The following is an 18,108-nucleotide window of genomic DNA, read 5'->3' on the forward strand; positions in this document are numbered from 1 at the left end:
AATTTTTTTCTTTTGTCTGTTGTTGAGTTTGTTGTTGTTTTTATGTTTGTTTTTTAACTGCTTATACTTGCCTATTGTGAATAAATAAATATTAGAAAAATATGTTTTTCCACAGGCTGCTGCTAACTTGTTTCCACCCCCATTTCCTTCACCCCATGTAACAGCCTTTGAACCCTTAAACACTGCACTGCAGCAACAATTAGTTTTATAGCCCTGTGTATGTATACAAGACACCAATGTATATCCCAAACACCAAGAAACTGAATAATATTTCTAGACTGTGCTAGGCCTTCTACAGGACACACCACCACAACCACCCAGCAAAATGGTTATAACAACACAGGGCTACAAGTCACCACCTCTCTGCCACAGCCACAGCCCTGCAATATTGATATAATAATTACAGTCCACCCTCCACATTTGTGGATTTGACTTTTGCAGATTTGATTATTTGTGGATTTGATCAATATGTTCCCTCTAGGAATCTCAAGAGGAGGTTGGGTGGAAACTGACTGGGTGACCTTAGGCAAATCACACTCTCTCAGCCTCAGACGATGGCAATGGCAACCTGCCCCCAAAGAATCTTGCCAAGAAAAAACAGTGATAGGTTCAGCTTAGTGTTGCCATAAGTCAGAAACTACTTGAAAGCACACAACAACAATGGACACTGCAATAAATACTTTTAGGACTGGGCAAGCATCCCATTGTACCCACCCTATAGATTTATATGAGCATAACAAAAGGTGTAATTCATCAGTCATTTAATTCACAGCAATCCTCTTGACTTAGATGGAATTGTGTGCATATATGTGGCTTCACAGTATGGTATAGTGGACTATGACTCTGGAGACGTTAGGGTTACCATAAACTGAGATGATGTGAAGGCACACAACAACAACAACAACAACAACAACAACAACAACAACAACTACATGTGCTTTCATGCCACCTGTTATCTTCTGGCTATCTCATGACTTTCTAAGGGTTTTCTTAGGCAAGGAATACTCAGAGGTGGTTTTACTTCCTCTGAAATATAGCCTTCTTGTTGAACATCAAGAAAACAAAAATAACAGCCACGGATAAAGAGAAAATAGAAGTACTGTAGTCAAAAAGTTCCCATTCCTTGGATCAAATATTGACTGTGACAGTGACTGTACTCAAGAAATTAGAAGAAGACTAGCTTTGGGAAGGGCAGCTACGAAAAAACTGGACAAGAGACTAAAGTGTAAAGATATAAATCTGAACACCAAAGTGAGGCTCGTCCAAGCCATCCTATTCCCCATTACCATGTATGGATGTGAGACTGGAGAAAGCAGATAAGAAAAAATTAATTAATTTGAGATGTGGCGCCGGAGAAGAGTGCTGAGGATGCCATGGACAACCAAAAAGACAAATAAATGGGTTCTAGAACAGATCAAGCCCAAACCCTTCCTCAAAGCCAAGATGACAAAACTGAGGAGGCTGCTGTACTTTGGCCACGGCATGAGAAGGCATGAATCACTGGAAAAGACAATAACGCTAGGAAAGGTAGAGGGTAGGAGAAAGAGAGAAAGGCTGCATACCAGATGGACAGACTCATCAATCGGGGAGGCCATAAGCCTGAATTTGCAAGACCTGAGCTGAGCAGTGGAGGACAGGGGTCTTGGGGGTGTCTCATCCACAGGGTTGCCATGAGTTGAAGCTCATTTGAGGGCATTTAACACAACCTTGTATTGATGAGTGTGGCATAGTGGTTTGAGTGTTGGATTATGACTCTGGAGACCAGGGTTCGAATCCTGGCTCAGCCGAGAAACCTGCTGGGTGACCTTGGGCAAGTCACAATCTCCCAGCTTCAGGGGAAGGCAATAGCAAACCTCCCCTGATCAAATCTTGCCAAGAAAACACCATGATAATGTCACCTTAGGCCAGGTCACCATAAGTGGGAAATGACCTGAAGAGACACAACAACAAAAACCTGGTATTGTTCAGCATTCTTCCCTCCAAGTACTAAGTAGTGCTGGCCCTGTTGAGTTGGATGGGATCACACCATGATAAATGATTTGTTACAAGCTAAAACCCAGGACCATCAACGCCATTTCAGGCTTCATTCCCAGGTGGTCCTTCTAAGAACAACCCTAAGAGGAAAAGCACATCCTGGCCTGCAGACTAACCACTTTATGCATGGGATATTTGTGAATTCCCACAACTCAGGTCGAAAACATGCTGCAGAAATAATCCAGTTTGAGACCGCTTTAACTGCCCCTGGCTCAGTGCTAGGGAATTCTGGGAACTGTAGTGTTTGTGAGACATTTAGCCTCCTGTGTCGAGAGAGAGCTCCGGTGCCAAACATTGTAAAGCATTCAGAATGTGAAATAGATACAATTTTAAGATCACCTAAACCAACCCCATCCCCTGAGGAGGAAGCCAGGGTTTTAAAGAGCTTGCTTTAATTTACAAACCAAGACATTATTACAAGCCATCCCACAAACTCCTCTTAAAGAGCAGGAAAAAATGGGGGGTAGAAACAGACCAGGACTGGAGCCAAAACACCCCCAAAGCACCAAACCACGTCTGATTTTAAAAGCTAAGCAGGGTCAGCCCTGGCCAGTACTTGGATGGGAGACCGAGGGTAAATTTCAGAGGGAACTGGGGGGGAACCACCTCTGAGTGCCCCTTGCCTGAGAAAAACCCTATGAAATGAAAGGGGTAGGCAAGAGACGTGGAGAAACACGCATACACGCATGCGCGCGCGTTCCCACGTGCAGAGAGAGACCCACCTGCAAAGACCCAGGCCTTGGCTGCCTTCTGGAACCCGCGTTGGATCAGAGGGGCAGCCATTTCGGGGCGTACCACTTTCTCGGCGGCGGGGGAGGTCCGACGGCGCAGCAAAATGGAGGCGGAGGAAGGATGCTAATGAGCGTTGTGGGCGGTCCGTGCGTTGTTTCCCACCCCCCTCTTCGCTCTTGGTACGCCCCGGGGGCAGAATGGCCACAGCGGTGGTGGAAGGCTCCAATCGAGTTCTCAGGGAGGCCATGCTGCGTTCCAGGCAGAGCGTGATGGTCGCGCTTTCCCCTGGCTGCTGGCAGCTCCCGCAAGGAGGTACATGGCAGCAGAGTGGGAAGGGAAAGAGCAGGGTTTGCACCCCTCCGCTGGCAGAATGGATGCGCCATCACTGCAGCAGAGACAGGGCCAAAGCAACACCGAAGGAATAACAACCCACTTTGACCCCTTTTCAACTGCCCCAGGGTCTCAGTGCTGTGGAATTCTGGGAACTGTAGTGTTTGTGAACCTTTTAGGGAATTCTGGGAACTGTAGTGTTTGTGAGACATCTAGGTCCAAAATACACTGTAGGAATGTCCCACTTTAAGACACCTTTAACTCCCTGGCTCTCAGTGCTGTGGAATTCTGGGAACTGTAGTGTTTGTGAGACATTTAGCCATCCCTGTCAGAGAGGAGACTGCTCTGGTGCCTCAATAAACTACAGTTTTATTATGCATATATAAAACATATGTATTTTAGAGGCAGCGTGGTATAGTGGTTTGAGTGTTGGACTGGTGTCTAGACACTGGGAGGCCAGAGAATCCCAGTTCAGCCATGGACATCCACTGGGTGACCTTTGACAAGTCACACACTCTCAGCCTCAAGGAAAGCAAAGGCAACGCATCGCTGAACAATCCTGGATGGATTCAGCTTAGGATGCATCCACGCAGGAGAAATAACCCGGTTTGGCACCGCTTTAAGTGCCCTGGCTGAAGGCTATGGAATTCTGGGAGTTGGAGTCTGTTGTGGGGCCCAGAGCGGAGCAGAGCCCACAACAGACTCCAACTCCCAGAATTCCATAGCCTTCAGCCAGGGCACTTAAAGCTGGGTTATTTCTCCTGTGTGGATGCAGCCTTTGGGTTGCCATAAGTCAGAAATGTCACAACGAAAGATACAGTACCTACATTTTCTTTGTCTTCCATTTCCAGCAAGGCGTTATTTGCTAACGGAAGATATTGTGCAGTTGCAAGGATTCCAGCAGCAGAAACTGGCAACCGGATATAGAATATATGGTGAAAAAGGTATTCCTTTCATGTACACACTTCATTCTCATTAATACTCATTCACTGATATCGCGAAGCCTAACTTTAAACACGGATTTACCAGATCTGCAACTTGAGTACGCATCTTTCAGTTGTACATCCAGTCTGAGATCATCCCTTATTTCTTTCGCTGTTTATGGGAAACAATGGGAAACAATTTTATGTTTATGGGAAATAATTTGCATGTAAGATGAACAGAAATAAGTACATGTCAATATCTCAATTTCAGATACGTATTTTAGAACTATTGAAGAAAAGTTAGCAAAAAATAGACTGATTCTCAAAGATGATTTGAAAACATTACTACATTTGTGCCAGACGAAAGATGAAGTGGAATTAGTCAAGAGAGTTATTTACAGGTACAGTCTGTGCAATAATGTGCTGTTACTTCATTTTTAATTTGATTTAGTTCAAAATAGCACATAACATGTGACCATTGTGCATTTTTCTAAAGGGATTGGCTTTAATTGGTTTATGCTTGAAATGTTTCAATCCATGCTTTAAAATCATTGGGCTCAGGCATGCTTTACATGTCACTGCCTCGTCTAATTTAGCATCGTTACATGTGGTTGTTCTGAAATAAAATGCAGTTTTATCATAATGCACTGAATCAGGTTGATTGAACCAGGAAAAGTTATAGATGTCTAGCTTTTTAAAAAATGTCTGAGAAAATAAAATGACTGTTAAATTTTCTTCTGCTTGGAAATATTGTGTATTACCAAATAATGAGGAGAGAGTAATATGAGCAAAAGCTTTTATCTTCTAAAATTGTTCAGTGTTGTGTTGATAATACAGAGAGAAGGGTTAGTTTTGGAAGATGCTATAGGCCAATTTTTCTCTACTTGAGATCCCTAGATGTACTACAACTCACAGAACCTCCAGTCAATATAGATATTGTCCAACACACCTGGAAGTACCAGGCTGCAGAAGGCTGATAAGCTTGTGTTCCTTTCTCTTGGCTTTTACTATTTTGTGTTAGTGATATTTCCATGTGTTAAACCAGTGCTACTCAAAATGGTGATCCCTGGAGTGGTTCAGGTCCCTGAACAGCCCCTAGCTTGTTCACAAGAAAGCAAACAACTGCATCCAGTGAGCATAAATTTAACACTTCACTTCTTGGCTTTCAAGGTGTCATATGCAAACATGAAAAATATATTTATTGCAAAAAAATTATTTATTAGCAAACTAGAACATGCTAAAGATGCTATAAGGTCTGAAAATCAACCATTCCCTATGTGTTTAGCTTGAAGAGGAGAAGGCAGATATGGCATGTTAATATCTGAAGGGATGTCATGTAGCAGATAGAACAGGCTTGTCTTCTGCTTCCTCAGAGACAAGGATATGAGCCAATGAATTCAAATAGCAATTAAAATTATTGTACCTAAACATTAAGAAGGAACTTCTGACAGTAAGTTTGTTTGATGGTGCAATAAATTAACTCAGAAGGTGATGGACTCTCCTTCATTGGAGATCTTTAAATAGAGGCTTAGTGGACACATCTTGGGAGCGCTCTGTTTATGTATTCCTGCATGGTAGGGTGTTGGACTTGGTGACCCTGGGGTACCTTTCAATTGTATGTCTATTTCAACTCTTAAAGGATGCTATTTCCCATTTATTCTTTTCTTTCTTATAACCTGTTCTTTAAAACTAGACCAAACACCAGTCTGTGTCTTTTTTTTAGGTATCATGCAGAAAACAAAAATGTGGCCTTTGGAGAGTTCAAATTTGGCCCACTTTTTATGAGGCTTTGTTATGAGCTAGACCTTGAAGCATCTGCATTGGAACTAATTAAAGACCAGGTAGGTAGAGTTTGGAACTATATGTGTCATAGGCCTGGTCAAGACAGACGGGATAGGACGCCCTCGTCACGTGCGAGGGGTGATGCTTCTAGATGCCCCTCGCCCCTCGCACGTGATGAGAGCATCAAAATGGCAGCACCCTGTACAGATGGGCGCCGCCATCATTATGTGACGGACGCCTAGCGTCCGCATGTCACAGCGCCATTATGACATTGCGAGTGTGCCATTAGTGCACTGCAGCGTCATAATCGTGCCGCAAGAAGAACCCACTTTTTGTGGGTTTCTTTTGGTCTGTGGGTAAGTCCCGCAGTCTGGAGGCTGTGGCTTCCCTGCGGACCAAAGCTAAGCACAGGGAAACCATCCTTTTTGGACGGTCTGTCCCGCACCTTATTCTTCATTTTAGAAAAATTGTATAATCCAAAGGGGACTCTTTATTATGTAAGTGTTCATAAATTCAGTGGGAGTTCTGCAAGAATGCCTGGGGTCCAGTATATCTGAAGGATCATATCTTCCTATATAATCCTGCTCAAGCCCTAAGATTTTTGGAGAACTCCCATTCTCTCAGTCCCATTGCCTTCCCATGTATGCTTGATGGGAGAGGGCCTTGTTGGTGGCTGCTCCCAGCCTCCCTCCCTGAAAAAACTAGGATAATTCCCCCTTCCTCCACCAGGTGAAAACTTTCCTATTAACAGGGTTTTAGGAATCTACAGCTATGGACATGCTGTGTTGTTTTGTTTTTCTTTATATCATATCTTCTATTGAATTTTTAAAATATTTTAATTTTATACATATATTGATTAAAAAAAAAATAAGTTGTATATTATATTATTGATGTCTTTGTGTGCATTTACAATGGACCCTTGTTATACGCTGGGGTTTGGTTCCAAGATCCCCCGTGTATAAGAAAATCTGGGGATGCTCAAGTCCCATTAAATATAATGACATAGAAAAATGGTGTCCCTTAAAAAAATGGAAAATGAAGGTTTGATATTTGAAATTTATACTTTTTTTGAACATTTCCAAACCATGGATGCTTGAATCCATGTATAAAAAATCCGTGTATAAGAAGGACCAACTGTATTGTGTTCTGGTTTTCATATTCTGTAAGCTGTCTTGAAACTTAATATTGGGAGAAAGAGAATATAAATGAATAAAATAACAACAGCTACCACCACTACATTGGATTTAATTGGAGTAAATAATAATAATAATAATAATAATAATAATAATAATAATAATAATAATAATTTATTTATATCTCACCTCTCCAGCAGAATTCAGGCAGCTTACAACATTGGTAAAATTCATACAATAAAAACCAACCCCACAACTGGCATTCATTTCAAGAGGGCTGTCAAAGCAGAAAGTGCCTATTGATGCTGGTACTAAGCTCAGTAAGCATTGGCTGATGCTGTGGGAATTTATTTTCCAATATTTAAAGACTTCTCCCATTATAGAAGAACATATGGGGAACATATCCTCCAGCTGTTGTTAGATGGGAACTGCCGTCAGTTCTATCCAGAATAGCCAATGGTAAAGGAGGATGGAAGTTACAGCCAATATCTGGAGACCTCCCTGTTCTCCATTCCTACATTAAATTCTGAATGTCTTTGTTCATGGTTGGGCACCTATTGATGTTACCGGTAGTGTTAGACTACAGCTCCCATCTTCTATCAACATTGACTATACTAACTAGGGTTAGTGAGAGCTGCAGTCTAAAACAGTTAGAAGGAAACCAATACCTAGCTTCTAATTTGGTTGATAACAGTCTTCTAGACACCCTCCACTCTCAGATTTTGTTATAAATGAATGAGTCAACCATGTTAGCAAGATTTCAGGGTTGTCAGTTTTTCTCGCCTTTCTTCACCTTGGGACATGAACTTATTTCTACTGTGCATCTGGTTCTCTTCCTTTGTACTTATATTGGTTCTTTGGATTAACAGCCTTATAATGCAACCTGAACTTCAATATTCATATTTGTAATAAAGTGGGTTTATTCATGATATCAAAATCAACATTGTAACAATATTCCAGAATTGCTACCTGGAACAAACAACCTCTCCCTTCATGAATAGGTGCATTTGCTGTATCCCATTCACAGATCCTTACATTTTATATAGAATTATGAATAGTTATTTGGGGAAAACTCCCTACAGTTCTTTATATGCCATTAGTATGAGTATTTTATTAAAGTAGTCTGTACTGGAACAGAAATTTCAAAGAAAAAATTAGTTTTACTTCTGGATGCCTACAATAGATATTTTTAAGTAGGAATAATCACAGAGGTGTATGAGTAACAATGTTTTTTTCCTGTTAATCTAGAGGCACTGCAATCATGGGCATGTCTTGTCAGAGGTAATCTCCTGGGGCTGAAGGAAATTTGCTCCAAGGAAAATATGTTTAGGACTACAGCCTAAGACTGGCATACAAAGGGTTGTATAACAGTGATCTGTGTGTGGTATGGTGCTTTTGGGACTTCTCATCCTCCTATACTAATAGGGCTTCTTATTATATTAATATTCTTCCCACTACTATCTTGTGTTATCTGAAGTCTAATCCTGAATATTAGGAAAAATAAATAGGGATCTATTTATATTCCTTGTAGATTATGCTTTTTTTCCTCTACAGACTTTAATATGTCACAACCAGTTTAGAAATTTGCAATTAACATCATAGGTTTACTCTAAAAAATTATGAATAGAAAGGTGATTTGGTTGTAGATATTACCACTACTGAACAATTGCTGCAAACCAGTTCTATTTGTATTCTTCAGGCTCTCCATGGCTTCTTTTCAGACAGCACATCATTCAATATTTTGATGGATATGCTGTTTACCAAAGGTCATTATGAACGTAAGTAGCATGTGCCCCAAAGGTACACACTATTAAAAGTAAACTTTTCTTTAACATAATATTAAGAAGCTGTAATTGACACTGAATTGTTTGATCTTTGGAGATGGCAAGATCTTATCTAATCACTTTTGGGTATTAAAAGAACTCTTAACACTTTTTGTAAATATAATTGAAGAGCGCTTTTAGCAGTATGCTCATTAAGCTCTTGCTGTCTTTCTGAGAATGTAATCACGCAGCCCTGCAACTGTCTTGTCTTGTCTTTCTTTAAATTCATCCATGCTTTCCTGCAGCTGCTTTCTTTGAGGACACTGGGAATTTTTAAAATTCATTTCAGGAAAGCTGAACACCACATTGGAGTACTACATGGGTGAGGGAGTGGGTGTTGAGAGCACCAAATATACAGTAGAATCCTATGCATGTCTGCTTAGAGAAAAGATCCACTGAGTTCAGTGGCTGAACTGAGCTGAAATTGGCTACAATTCCAAGTCTGATAGAGAATAATAATAATAAATAAAATATTTACACATTTATTTTATTTATGCATTTACTTTATATCCTGCCTTTCTCCTAACAAAGAACCCAAAGTACCTTGCAAAAAGGTTAAAACAAGACACAACTAAAAACCTGATGATATACAAGTTAAAAATGAGTTAAGGAGCTATCATAGAAAATCACCATTAATTTAAAACAATATATAATTTTTAAAACATAGCAATAGAGATAATAATGCAGTACACACACCATTATGAAGGGGATGTTTAGAAATATGATTTTATTATAATTTATATTCTCTTGTTGCTTATGTCTTGTAATCCGCCTTGATTCCTTTGGGGAAAGGCGGAACATAAATATTATTATTATTATTATTATTATTATTACTTTATTGGCTTTGTGGCTGGTTAGTTGTTTCAGGAGGTGGTCTACAGCATAGAAGAACATCACAGCCTTTTAGCTGGTGGATTCTATCTTCCTCTCATAACATATAGAGTTGGGCACCTAAACAATAAATGCTACCTAGACCATCCTACAGATAAACCTACAGATTCCCACAACTGGATAACACTGGCTTGGATTGCACCACCACACCAGCACTGTGCAAGTGTGGCCTATCTCCTGTCCTAACAGATATGAGAACAGTACATAACATTGCTAAAAGGAAGGTTGACTCTTCTGGTCTGTTCCCAACCAGTTGTGCATCCTTGAACTGCCAACTAAAGCATAAGCCATCTAAACAAGGCCTGCTGAACACTTATTAGGTCACTAAAAACAGTTATTAACATTTGGTTATGTGGCTGACCAGGATTTTGGAGCCCTTCTGCCTGGTAGGAAGGAGCCACATTCACTACATATACAGTAGATTCATTTCCAAATAAATGTAGCTTTACCACAGTTATTGTATTGTTTTTTAAGTATGTTTTATGTTTTTAATTCCACACTGTTTAATTGTATTTTAAGGGGGGTAGGTTGAGGGTTTGGACTGTATATTTTAACTTTGTAAGCTGCTCTGATTGCTTTTTGTAGAGAGGTGGGATATAAATAAATTTTATTATTATTATTATTATTATTCGCTTTACTTTGCTAAAAACTGCTAGTCTGTATCAACCCTTAATCTGGGCTGGGAGCAAACTACTCTAAAGTATGTTACTATAGCCATGTTTGGATGACATTATTTAAGTTACAATGTACTATTTTGTATTAAAAATCTTTCTAAAACAATAGAGGCTAGGAACTTATTTTGCTTAGTGAATGCTGATGCTCTTAGGAGTTTCACTATCTTGGCTACACAGATAAAACTTACATTTAATTAGCAGGTTTTAGAAACTGAATTACATCTGGCACTAGCTTTTTTAAAAAAAAATCAGGTGTCAGTATTGCCCATCTGTAAAGTATTTCCCCCAGATTATAATGATTTTTTAGAACTCAACGTGCAGTTCTCTGAAATGTTATTAATTAGCAGTTGGGGGTATGTGATTATCACAATTAATCAACTAACATTAATTGAAAATCTGTTTGGCAGGTGCTCTGGAAGTGCTGTTAGAAATGAAGCAGCAAGGCATAAAATTCAACAGAGAAACCTATTTGCTTGCATTTGCAATATGCTACAAACTGGTAATAATACATATTATATAAGATGTGTTTCCAGGTTTTATCGATAGAGAGAGATATCTATATACCATCAGTCCTAAATATGTATTTTCCTAATTTAGATATTTGTTTCTTTATTTTATTTAGTACATTTGTATGATTCATCTTAAGCAAACATAAATTCTAGGGCAGCTGACAAGATGTACCAAATCAGTACAGTGAATAAAAACTGATAATCTAACAATCAGCAGCAGGTAAAACTTCTCAAAAATAGGTGAGTTGTGCTTTAAGGGATGTTTTGATTAGAGCAGGACATTTAAAAATAACTCTTATAAAAACTGGAACCTATTTGAAGCATAATACATTTTACGTGTCTTTCTCACTAGATAGTTCTTTGGCACCTCATCATCAGTGGTGTTTGTATAAAGCTATGATATACTGTACAAGAATTTGTTAAGAGTTTATACCAGGCTATCATTCTCTGTTTGCTCAGTCTTGCATTAAATTAAATAGTTCATAGTTATTGCAGTCTGTTATTTTACATTATTTATGTGTAACGAGCACAGTAATAAATGCTGCCAACCTCTTTCTTTCAGTTAGTCTCAGAGGTGCTACAAGATCTCTCTACATACTGATTCTACAGACTAACATAGCTGTATGTTTAAATTCAATCACAGTAATACTTTGATTAATAGAAGGAGATGTCCCTAATAAGTATGTACTAGTAATAGGATGTGAATGGAGTGAGCCTTATCCTGCCATGTTGGGTTGAGATATTCTTTGTTTGCTTGCTTCAAATAAATGAAGTTTGTATTCCATTGGAACAGATGATGCTCCTTTTTGTAGCTGCAGTTGTCTCCTGCCTTGAATCCAAATCTAAATGGAACTCTCATAACCCAACTTTCTCTCTTACATACACTAGGATGGAATGTCAATCACTAAGGCCTGTTACAGACTGCCAAAATAAAGCTGCTTCAGGTCTCTTTGGAGGTATGCTGTTTAAATGATGCATGGGTCCTAAGAGTCTGGAGGTCGCGCCAAAGCCACACCCCATTCCTAAGCACTGGAGTGCAGTTTTGGTGCAGCTTCCGGATTCTTAGGATGTATGCATCATTTAAACAGCATACCTCCAAAGAGACCCGAAGCAGCTTTATTTTGGCAGTCTGTAACAGGCCTAAAAAACTATAGTTTGATACATGGATCTTAACATGTCTCATTTTTTCAGAGCTTTCTTGTTAGCCGTGAGCTCTGGGTTCACATGCATGGCAAATTTCAGCTTTCTGAGCTGTATGAAAATATCTAAACCATTTGGGGATGCACTTTTTCCATATTTGGTTCCATAGAGCTATTCCTTTCAGAGATTTTTAGAAATCAATGGGGCGTATAGTATGCCTATGACAGGTTTCAGCTATCTCAATAGCCTTAAGAGGTACATTCAGAGGTACATTTAGTACCCCTTTTTGAAGAGGATGTGTACAAAGGCTCTGTTTTCTTGTTTTTTTTAATCATTATTGGAGAATTTACATGCATAAGATTCTAGAGAAATTTCTGAACAATTTCAGTACTCCTGGAATTACGCCTTCGATAATTCAGTAAGGGCCTAGTATCTTTACAAGCACTTCGAACTGTTATCAAACATGCACTTTAACCTTCTGTTCCACAGAACAGCTCAGAGTCTTGCAAAATTTGTACCACACTACTTGAAGAAGCCCAGCTCAAAGGAGATCAGATGCTAAGAAGAGCATACTATTTTGCAGTCGCATTTGCTCTAAAACAGGTGCTAGATTGTTTGCTTCATTATCTATGTTGTTTGGATGTTGAACAGGTAGAATAACACACAGTGCAGGTATATGGTTAGTTACTTGGGCTCTATTCCTAGGAAACAATTTTAATACATAGTCTCTAAATATATATGTATTTGGATATTTCATTTTCTTCTTGCAACATTTCCTGAGAGAGGGTTTTTTACTTGTAATGGCAGTTTCATTTTGTTGAGTGAGGTTTAAATCTAACCACTTAACAAGAAATGGTCATATGTCCCATCCATCTGAAAATTCAAAAAAAGAAAATCAAGGGGAAGCCTCACACAGGAGAAGCATCACAAACTGAATATTCTGTGGCACCAGGTAGTCTACTAACTGTTTATGCATAGTGGCACCTGGAGCATCTTTGTCTGGCTTCCTAGTGGCCTTAATGTTTTGTGGCTGTTATTTTGAGTACATTCTGGAAAGGCAAGGGACCATTGCCAGTCTACTTACTGAAGGAAGTACCTCAGAAAGCAGGTTGGTTTTTCAACCTCCCAACTGAATCTTGGAAATTTTAAGTTCACATGCTTCACATCTGTGAAGCTCTCCCAGGTAAATAATGCTAACATTGCTTGTAGAACCTAACTATCGAAGTTGGGGTCAAATTGTTTTAGTCCTCAGAAGAAAATCGAAAGGACAGATTTCCCAACAAGAGCACAGAAGTTGGTCATCCCTGCTTTGTGGGATACTTTCTTTCAGCAGGATAGCTGTGAAGAGATTAGATGCACCCCAAAAGTGATTATAAAGTAGGACTACTGGAGAAGAGATAGTTGCATTAGGGATGAGTTTGGGGGCATTTTAAGAAATTAAATGCATGCTGAGAAAAAAAGATTGCCTTAGATGACTTAAAACTGGTGTCTCTCTTGGGGAGCCTACTAAAAATGAGTCAAACAGCTTTTTATCCTAAAAAAGTGTATCATGATGGATACATTATTGAGTGATTGTAGAAGTAGTTGACTTGGTTTAAATGAGGATTAGCAAAGTGTGGGCCAAATATAGCCCACAAGGGTTTTTAAGGGCCTTGGTGCCTCTCTGGACCCCATGTTGCCTCCTGATGAAAACTGGGAGGGGTCAGTTTCCATTGCTAGGGATGATGGTTTTGCTGCAAGCCCTTTTTTCTCCATGCCTCCCAGAAAACAGAAATGGATGACTAGCCACTTCCTGTTTCAGTATCCCCCCCTCCCAAATTTTGGCATGTAGATGATGTGGACTATGATGTGTCTTGGGTGCCAAAAATTGGACCCTTGGCACATGCTCATTCCTGACTTAAATGAAATGCTTGATAACACTTTACCTCTGAGCATAACCATACTGCTGTCTCTGTCTCTTCCTTCTAGAATGATGTTGCAAAAGCTCGCTCCTATTTTTCCCAGATCATAAACACAGAAAGTAGGATATGCAATAATCTGAAAGTAAGTGTGTTGAATACTCATTCTGAACCCTGAGGGTGTGTTGTTTTTGTTTTAAGGAAAGATTCTTCAGTGCTTTGAACAATCTTAGGACACATAAACTCTTATTGTATTTCAACAACTCTTGACAAATTACCATTGCCTTGCCTTGCTTAAGATTGCTGTTTGGCAGACTTGCATTGTGGGGATTTCAATAAGTACCTTTCTCCTACTGTTCTTCAGTTTTAAAGTGTTTTAATGAGCTAGCAAAGCCTCTGATGTTGTTTGGTATCAGGGAAGTGGAATCATGAAATATTTTCCACCTCCTGTTAGAAAAGGGAAAGGTTAGTCTAGAGGAAGATAATGTTCACCTAACTCCCTAGGTATAGGAGTGGCCATTAGCGTGGAACAGTCCAGAGAGAGAGGAGGACCATAATAACAGGTCAACTAGAAGACAAGCAGCTTACATGTAGAATGGCCCAAGGAGGACAGAAGTGTAAGAAATAAACTAAGAGGCAGGATCTTGAAGGAACAGCAGGTGAAGATGGATGTTGTCTGACACAGAGACCTGAGGAACAGGTAGAGAGAAAGAAAGAAAGACAAAACTGAGGAAAGAAGATACAATGAAACTGGAAGCAACTATGCAAAACCTCCATGCTGAGGACACAAAGAGAATCAGGAGGAAGATGAAACTAAAGATCAGGGAGCATAGCTACTGTTTACAGTGGTACCCCGGGATACGAATTGATCGCGTTACGAAATTTCCGGGATACGAAAAAGTTAGATTGGAAAAAACTGTTCCGGGATACGATGTTTTTTTGGGTTACGAAATTTATTTCGGCGCGAAATTCAAACGCAAAGCGCGGCTAGCGGCTTTCCAGCGCTAACGGAAAGCCTTTTCTGGTTGCGAAATTACTCGGGTTACGAACGGAGCGGCGGAACAAATTAATTTCGTAACCCGAGGTAGCACTGTATTTAGAAATAAAGCTCGCACCTTCCATTTTTGACTAATTCTGCCCCCAACAGCATAAACTTCCTGGTCTGTCATAATGACATAAACTCGTCTTTGGGTATTAATTCTAACCCAGTTGCTTAAAAATACTGCTGTATACTCAATATCAAAGGCCAGCTTCCTTCAGAAAAGCTTGCTTAATCCACTTAGGTCATTTCTGTAATGTTTTTGAGGAGAAACTTAACAGTGAGAAGAATTGTATTTAAAATGTGTTATTTTTAGGAAGAATGGTCCTTGGACCATCCCTACCAGGGTCTTCCTTCCTAGGTCAGGTTCATTGAATTGGGTAAAAAAAATATCATACAGAATTATGAAGGCATAAAGAATCTTACTGCAACTTTTGTAATGGAAAAATAATACATAAAATTTATCTGGACATTGGTTAATGTTCGTTGTCAGTACAATAAAGCTGTTCAAGATGAACCTAGAAGGGCAAATTATTATCAGCTCTCATTGTCCCAGGCCTTGAAAATGCTGATGTTGTGTGAATTCAGAATCTAAGCAAGGCCTGATTAATATGTGGACAGTGGTCCCTGGGGATTGGGGAGTAGGAAAAAATTCTACTTGAACCTCTGGAGAATCATTGGTGCCAGTCAGAGCTTCAGTATTGGGCTAAATGAACCAATGGTTTGCTTCAGCAGCTTCCCATGTTCTGATCCCTTTTAATTAACAATCCTCCTACAGTTCACTATGGAATTGCTGTAGTTGGTGTGAGAGAGGTGGCAACACTGTTTAGATCAGTGCCACTTAGAGTGGGAGTCCATTGTACCACTGTGAAAGCCATGGGCTGCCAGTCCCTGATGACTTTCCAAAAAATAAGGAAAGAAAAAAGTTGTAGCCAATGGGGGAAATTATGGTACTGGTCCTTGGCACACTGGAGTGGGTGGGGAGTGCTGGTCTCTAACATCAAGATAGCTTAAGATTTTTTCAGCTTGTACGTGTTTTGCTTTCCAGAGCTTATGGAAGATTTATTCATTATTAGTGTATTTGTTCAAGCTTCTTCTGCAGGCTGCATCTGGGGACCTAAATAACCTTGTTCAGACCTTGGAAAGAGCAGCTGATCCCAGTACTTCAGATTTTGTGAAAAAGCCTGAGTTCTGTATGCACGTGGTAAGTGGATGGCTGTTGTGGAAGCAATGAGTGCAAGAGAGCTTTTTTTATAGCTAGGAGTCTGGCCTGTTTCCTCCCTTGACGAAAGAAGGCTTACTTTTTATCTCATGGATTCAGGATCTTGCAAGACCTATAGTTTTCTATTTGTTTGTTTGTGGTTGTGTGTGTGAGTGTGACACGTGTGGGTAACTTGTGATTAACCAGGTTCTGTTGGGTTCTGTGCTGATTAGACTGATGGGAGCTATAGTGAAATGTGGAAAACCACATGTTCCCCAGCCCTTCTGTTCTCAGTATCCTCAACCATTAGCTGGGCTGGCTAGTGATGATGGAAAGTGCAGTGAATATCTGGAGGCCCATATAGTATAGATTTAGATGATATAGGGTGCACCCACACTAGACATTTATAGTGCTTTGATACCACTTTCAGTGCCATGGCTCCATCCTATGGAGTCCTGGGATTTGTAGTCTTCTGAGAGACTTCTGTGCCAGAGAGCTCTAGGGCTATAGTTCAGGGAAATGCACTAAAGAATTCTAAGTTCCTCACAAAACTACAAACCCAAGATTCCATAGTATAGACCTGTGATGGTTAAAGTGATATCAAGCTGCTGTGATGGAAGAGTATTTATCAGAGAGCCTTCAATCATGTGGACAGCCCTTTTTTGCCATATGGGTGGACTACTGATTTGCTGCCTGCAACCTCCTAAGTGTTGTCACCCAGGAGAATATTTCCTGCTCATGTGATCCATCCCAGTTAATGCTCATTCAGGAATGGCATGCTGGTTTTGAAGCCAGCATGATGTAGTGGTTTGAAGGTTGGACTGGTACTCCTGACCAGACCAGGGTTCATATCCCTGCTCAATCATGCAAACCTGCCATGTGACATGGACAGGTCACACTCTCGCAGCTTAAGAAGAGGACAATTGCAAGTCCCTTCTGAACAAAATTTGCCAAGAAAATCCCTTGACAGGTTTGCTTTAGATTTGACATAAATTTGAAATGACTTGAAGCACACAAGAACAACAACAGCACTAGGTAGTCATGTCCTATTTTTACAGCTTTCTCTAATCTCTCCCCCCCCCCCCCCCCCCCTCTGCCACTTCCCTAGAAAGTAGGTTCTGTGGATCAGTTGAAGCTAGGCATGGAAGGGTATGGTTGTAGCTGATTGCAAACCATAAGGGAGTTCTGTGATGCCCTGTTGGCCAGAGGATGCTGCATAAATTAGGGGTGTGGTTTTTTGTTTGTTTGTTTGTTTGTTTTTGCTGTATGGAAGATGCAGATTTAGTTTATAGATGGTGCCCTGATCTTTGCCCTGATCTTTTCACAGCTGACTACAGTCAGGGAGAAACTGGAAGACAATCCAGCTCTCTGTATCTGGTTTGAAGAAATCTTCGCCAAGCTGCAAGCCTCAGGACAGGTGACCTCTCTGTCTCTTGATGACTTGCTCTGTCAGATCCCACAGTCAAAGAGACGCCACTTGCAGCTTCTGAAACAAAAACATGTGAGTCGACGGACTCTGAAGCCTCTACACTCTGCTCTCCTGGCTGAGTAGATCCCATGTTTGGACTATTCTTTCTCATACTAGAACTAGAATCCAATAAAACGTCTCCTTTGTTTAGAAAAGTGAGTTTCTGTTTTCCTTGGTGAATTCTGATGCTTCAAACAAACCAACCAAACTTGGTGACATCATGCTTTTGAATGCTGCTTTCAAATCCCTCAAAGTTTAGCATGGTAACGTCTGAGGGGCCTGTATCTCCTAGATTCCCTCAGACAGCTTGCCCACTAGCTCAGGAATTTTAGTTGTTATCCCCAAAAAGAAAGAAAAGGAAGGGGAAAAAATTGTAGCTTTACCAGATTCTGCAAACTAAATGAATAAATAGTATATAAACAAGTAAATAATAAATACACCTAGAAATGTCAAAAGCAGTCATTTTGTAATAAAGGTGGCATGATGACCTCCAGAAAGTAGCCATCATTTGTACCCTTTATTTTGTCCCTT

General features: G+C 40.1%; 2 protein-coding genes across 3 annotated transcripts in view; one reads left to right on the forward strand and one right to left on the reverse strand.

Moving 5' to 3' along the window:
- Nucleotides 1-2,901, reverse strand: part of MRPS27 (mitochondrial ribosomal protein S27) — a 75,703-nt gene extending 72,802 nt beyond the window's left edge. The window contains exon 1 of one of the 2 annotated variants that reach the window (XM_042449559.1): nt 2,757-2,901. In XM_042449559.1, the coding sequence (XP_042305493.1) occupies nt 2,757-2,817 (61 nt within the window). In that variant the 5' untranslated portion in view covers nt 2,818-2,901. The remainder of the gene's footprint in view (nt 1-2,756) is intronic. The other variant, XM_042449560.1, reaches the window with a different exon arrangement.
- Nucleotides 2,902-2,908: 7 nt separating this feature from the next.
- On the forward strand, nt 2,909-17,732 carry PTCD2 (pentatricopeptide repeat domain 2). Its single transcript, XM_042449561.1, has 10 exons — nt 2,909-3,078; nt 3,948-4,040; nt 4,291-4,420; nt 5,743-5,860; nt 8,634-8,712; nt 10,730-10,821; nt 12,461-12,574; nt 13,940-14,014; nt 15,999-16,112; nt 17,437-17,732. The coding sequence occupies exons 1-10, from the start codon at nt 2,964-2,966 to the stop codon at nt 17,659-17,661; spliced, it is 1,155 nt and encodes a 384-aa protein (XP_042305495.1). The 5' UTR covers nt 2,909-2,963; the 3' UTR covers nt 17,662-17,732.
- The last annotated feature ends 376 nt before the right edge of the window (nt 17,733-18,108 follow it).

The sequence above is a fragment of the Sceloporus undulatus genome, chromosome 2 (genome assembly GCF_019175285.1).
Source record: "Sceloporus undulatus isolate JIND9_A2432 ecotype Alabama chromosome 2, SceUnd_v1.1, whole genome shotgun sequence".
NCBI classification, from domain to species: domain Eukaryota; kingdom Metazoa; phylum Chordata; class Lepidosauria; order Squamata; family Phrynosomatidae; genus Sceloporus; species Sceloporus undulatus.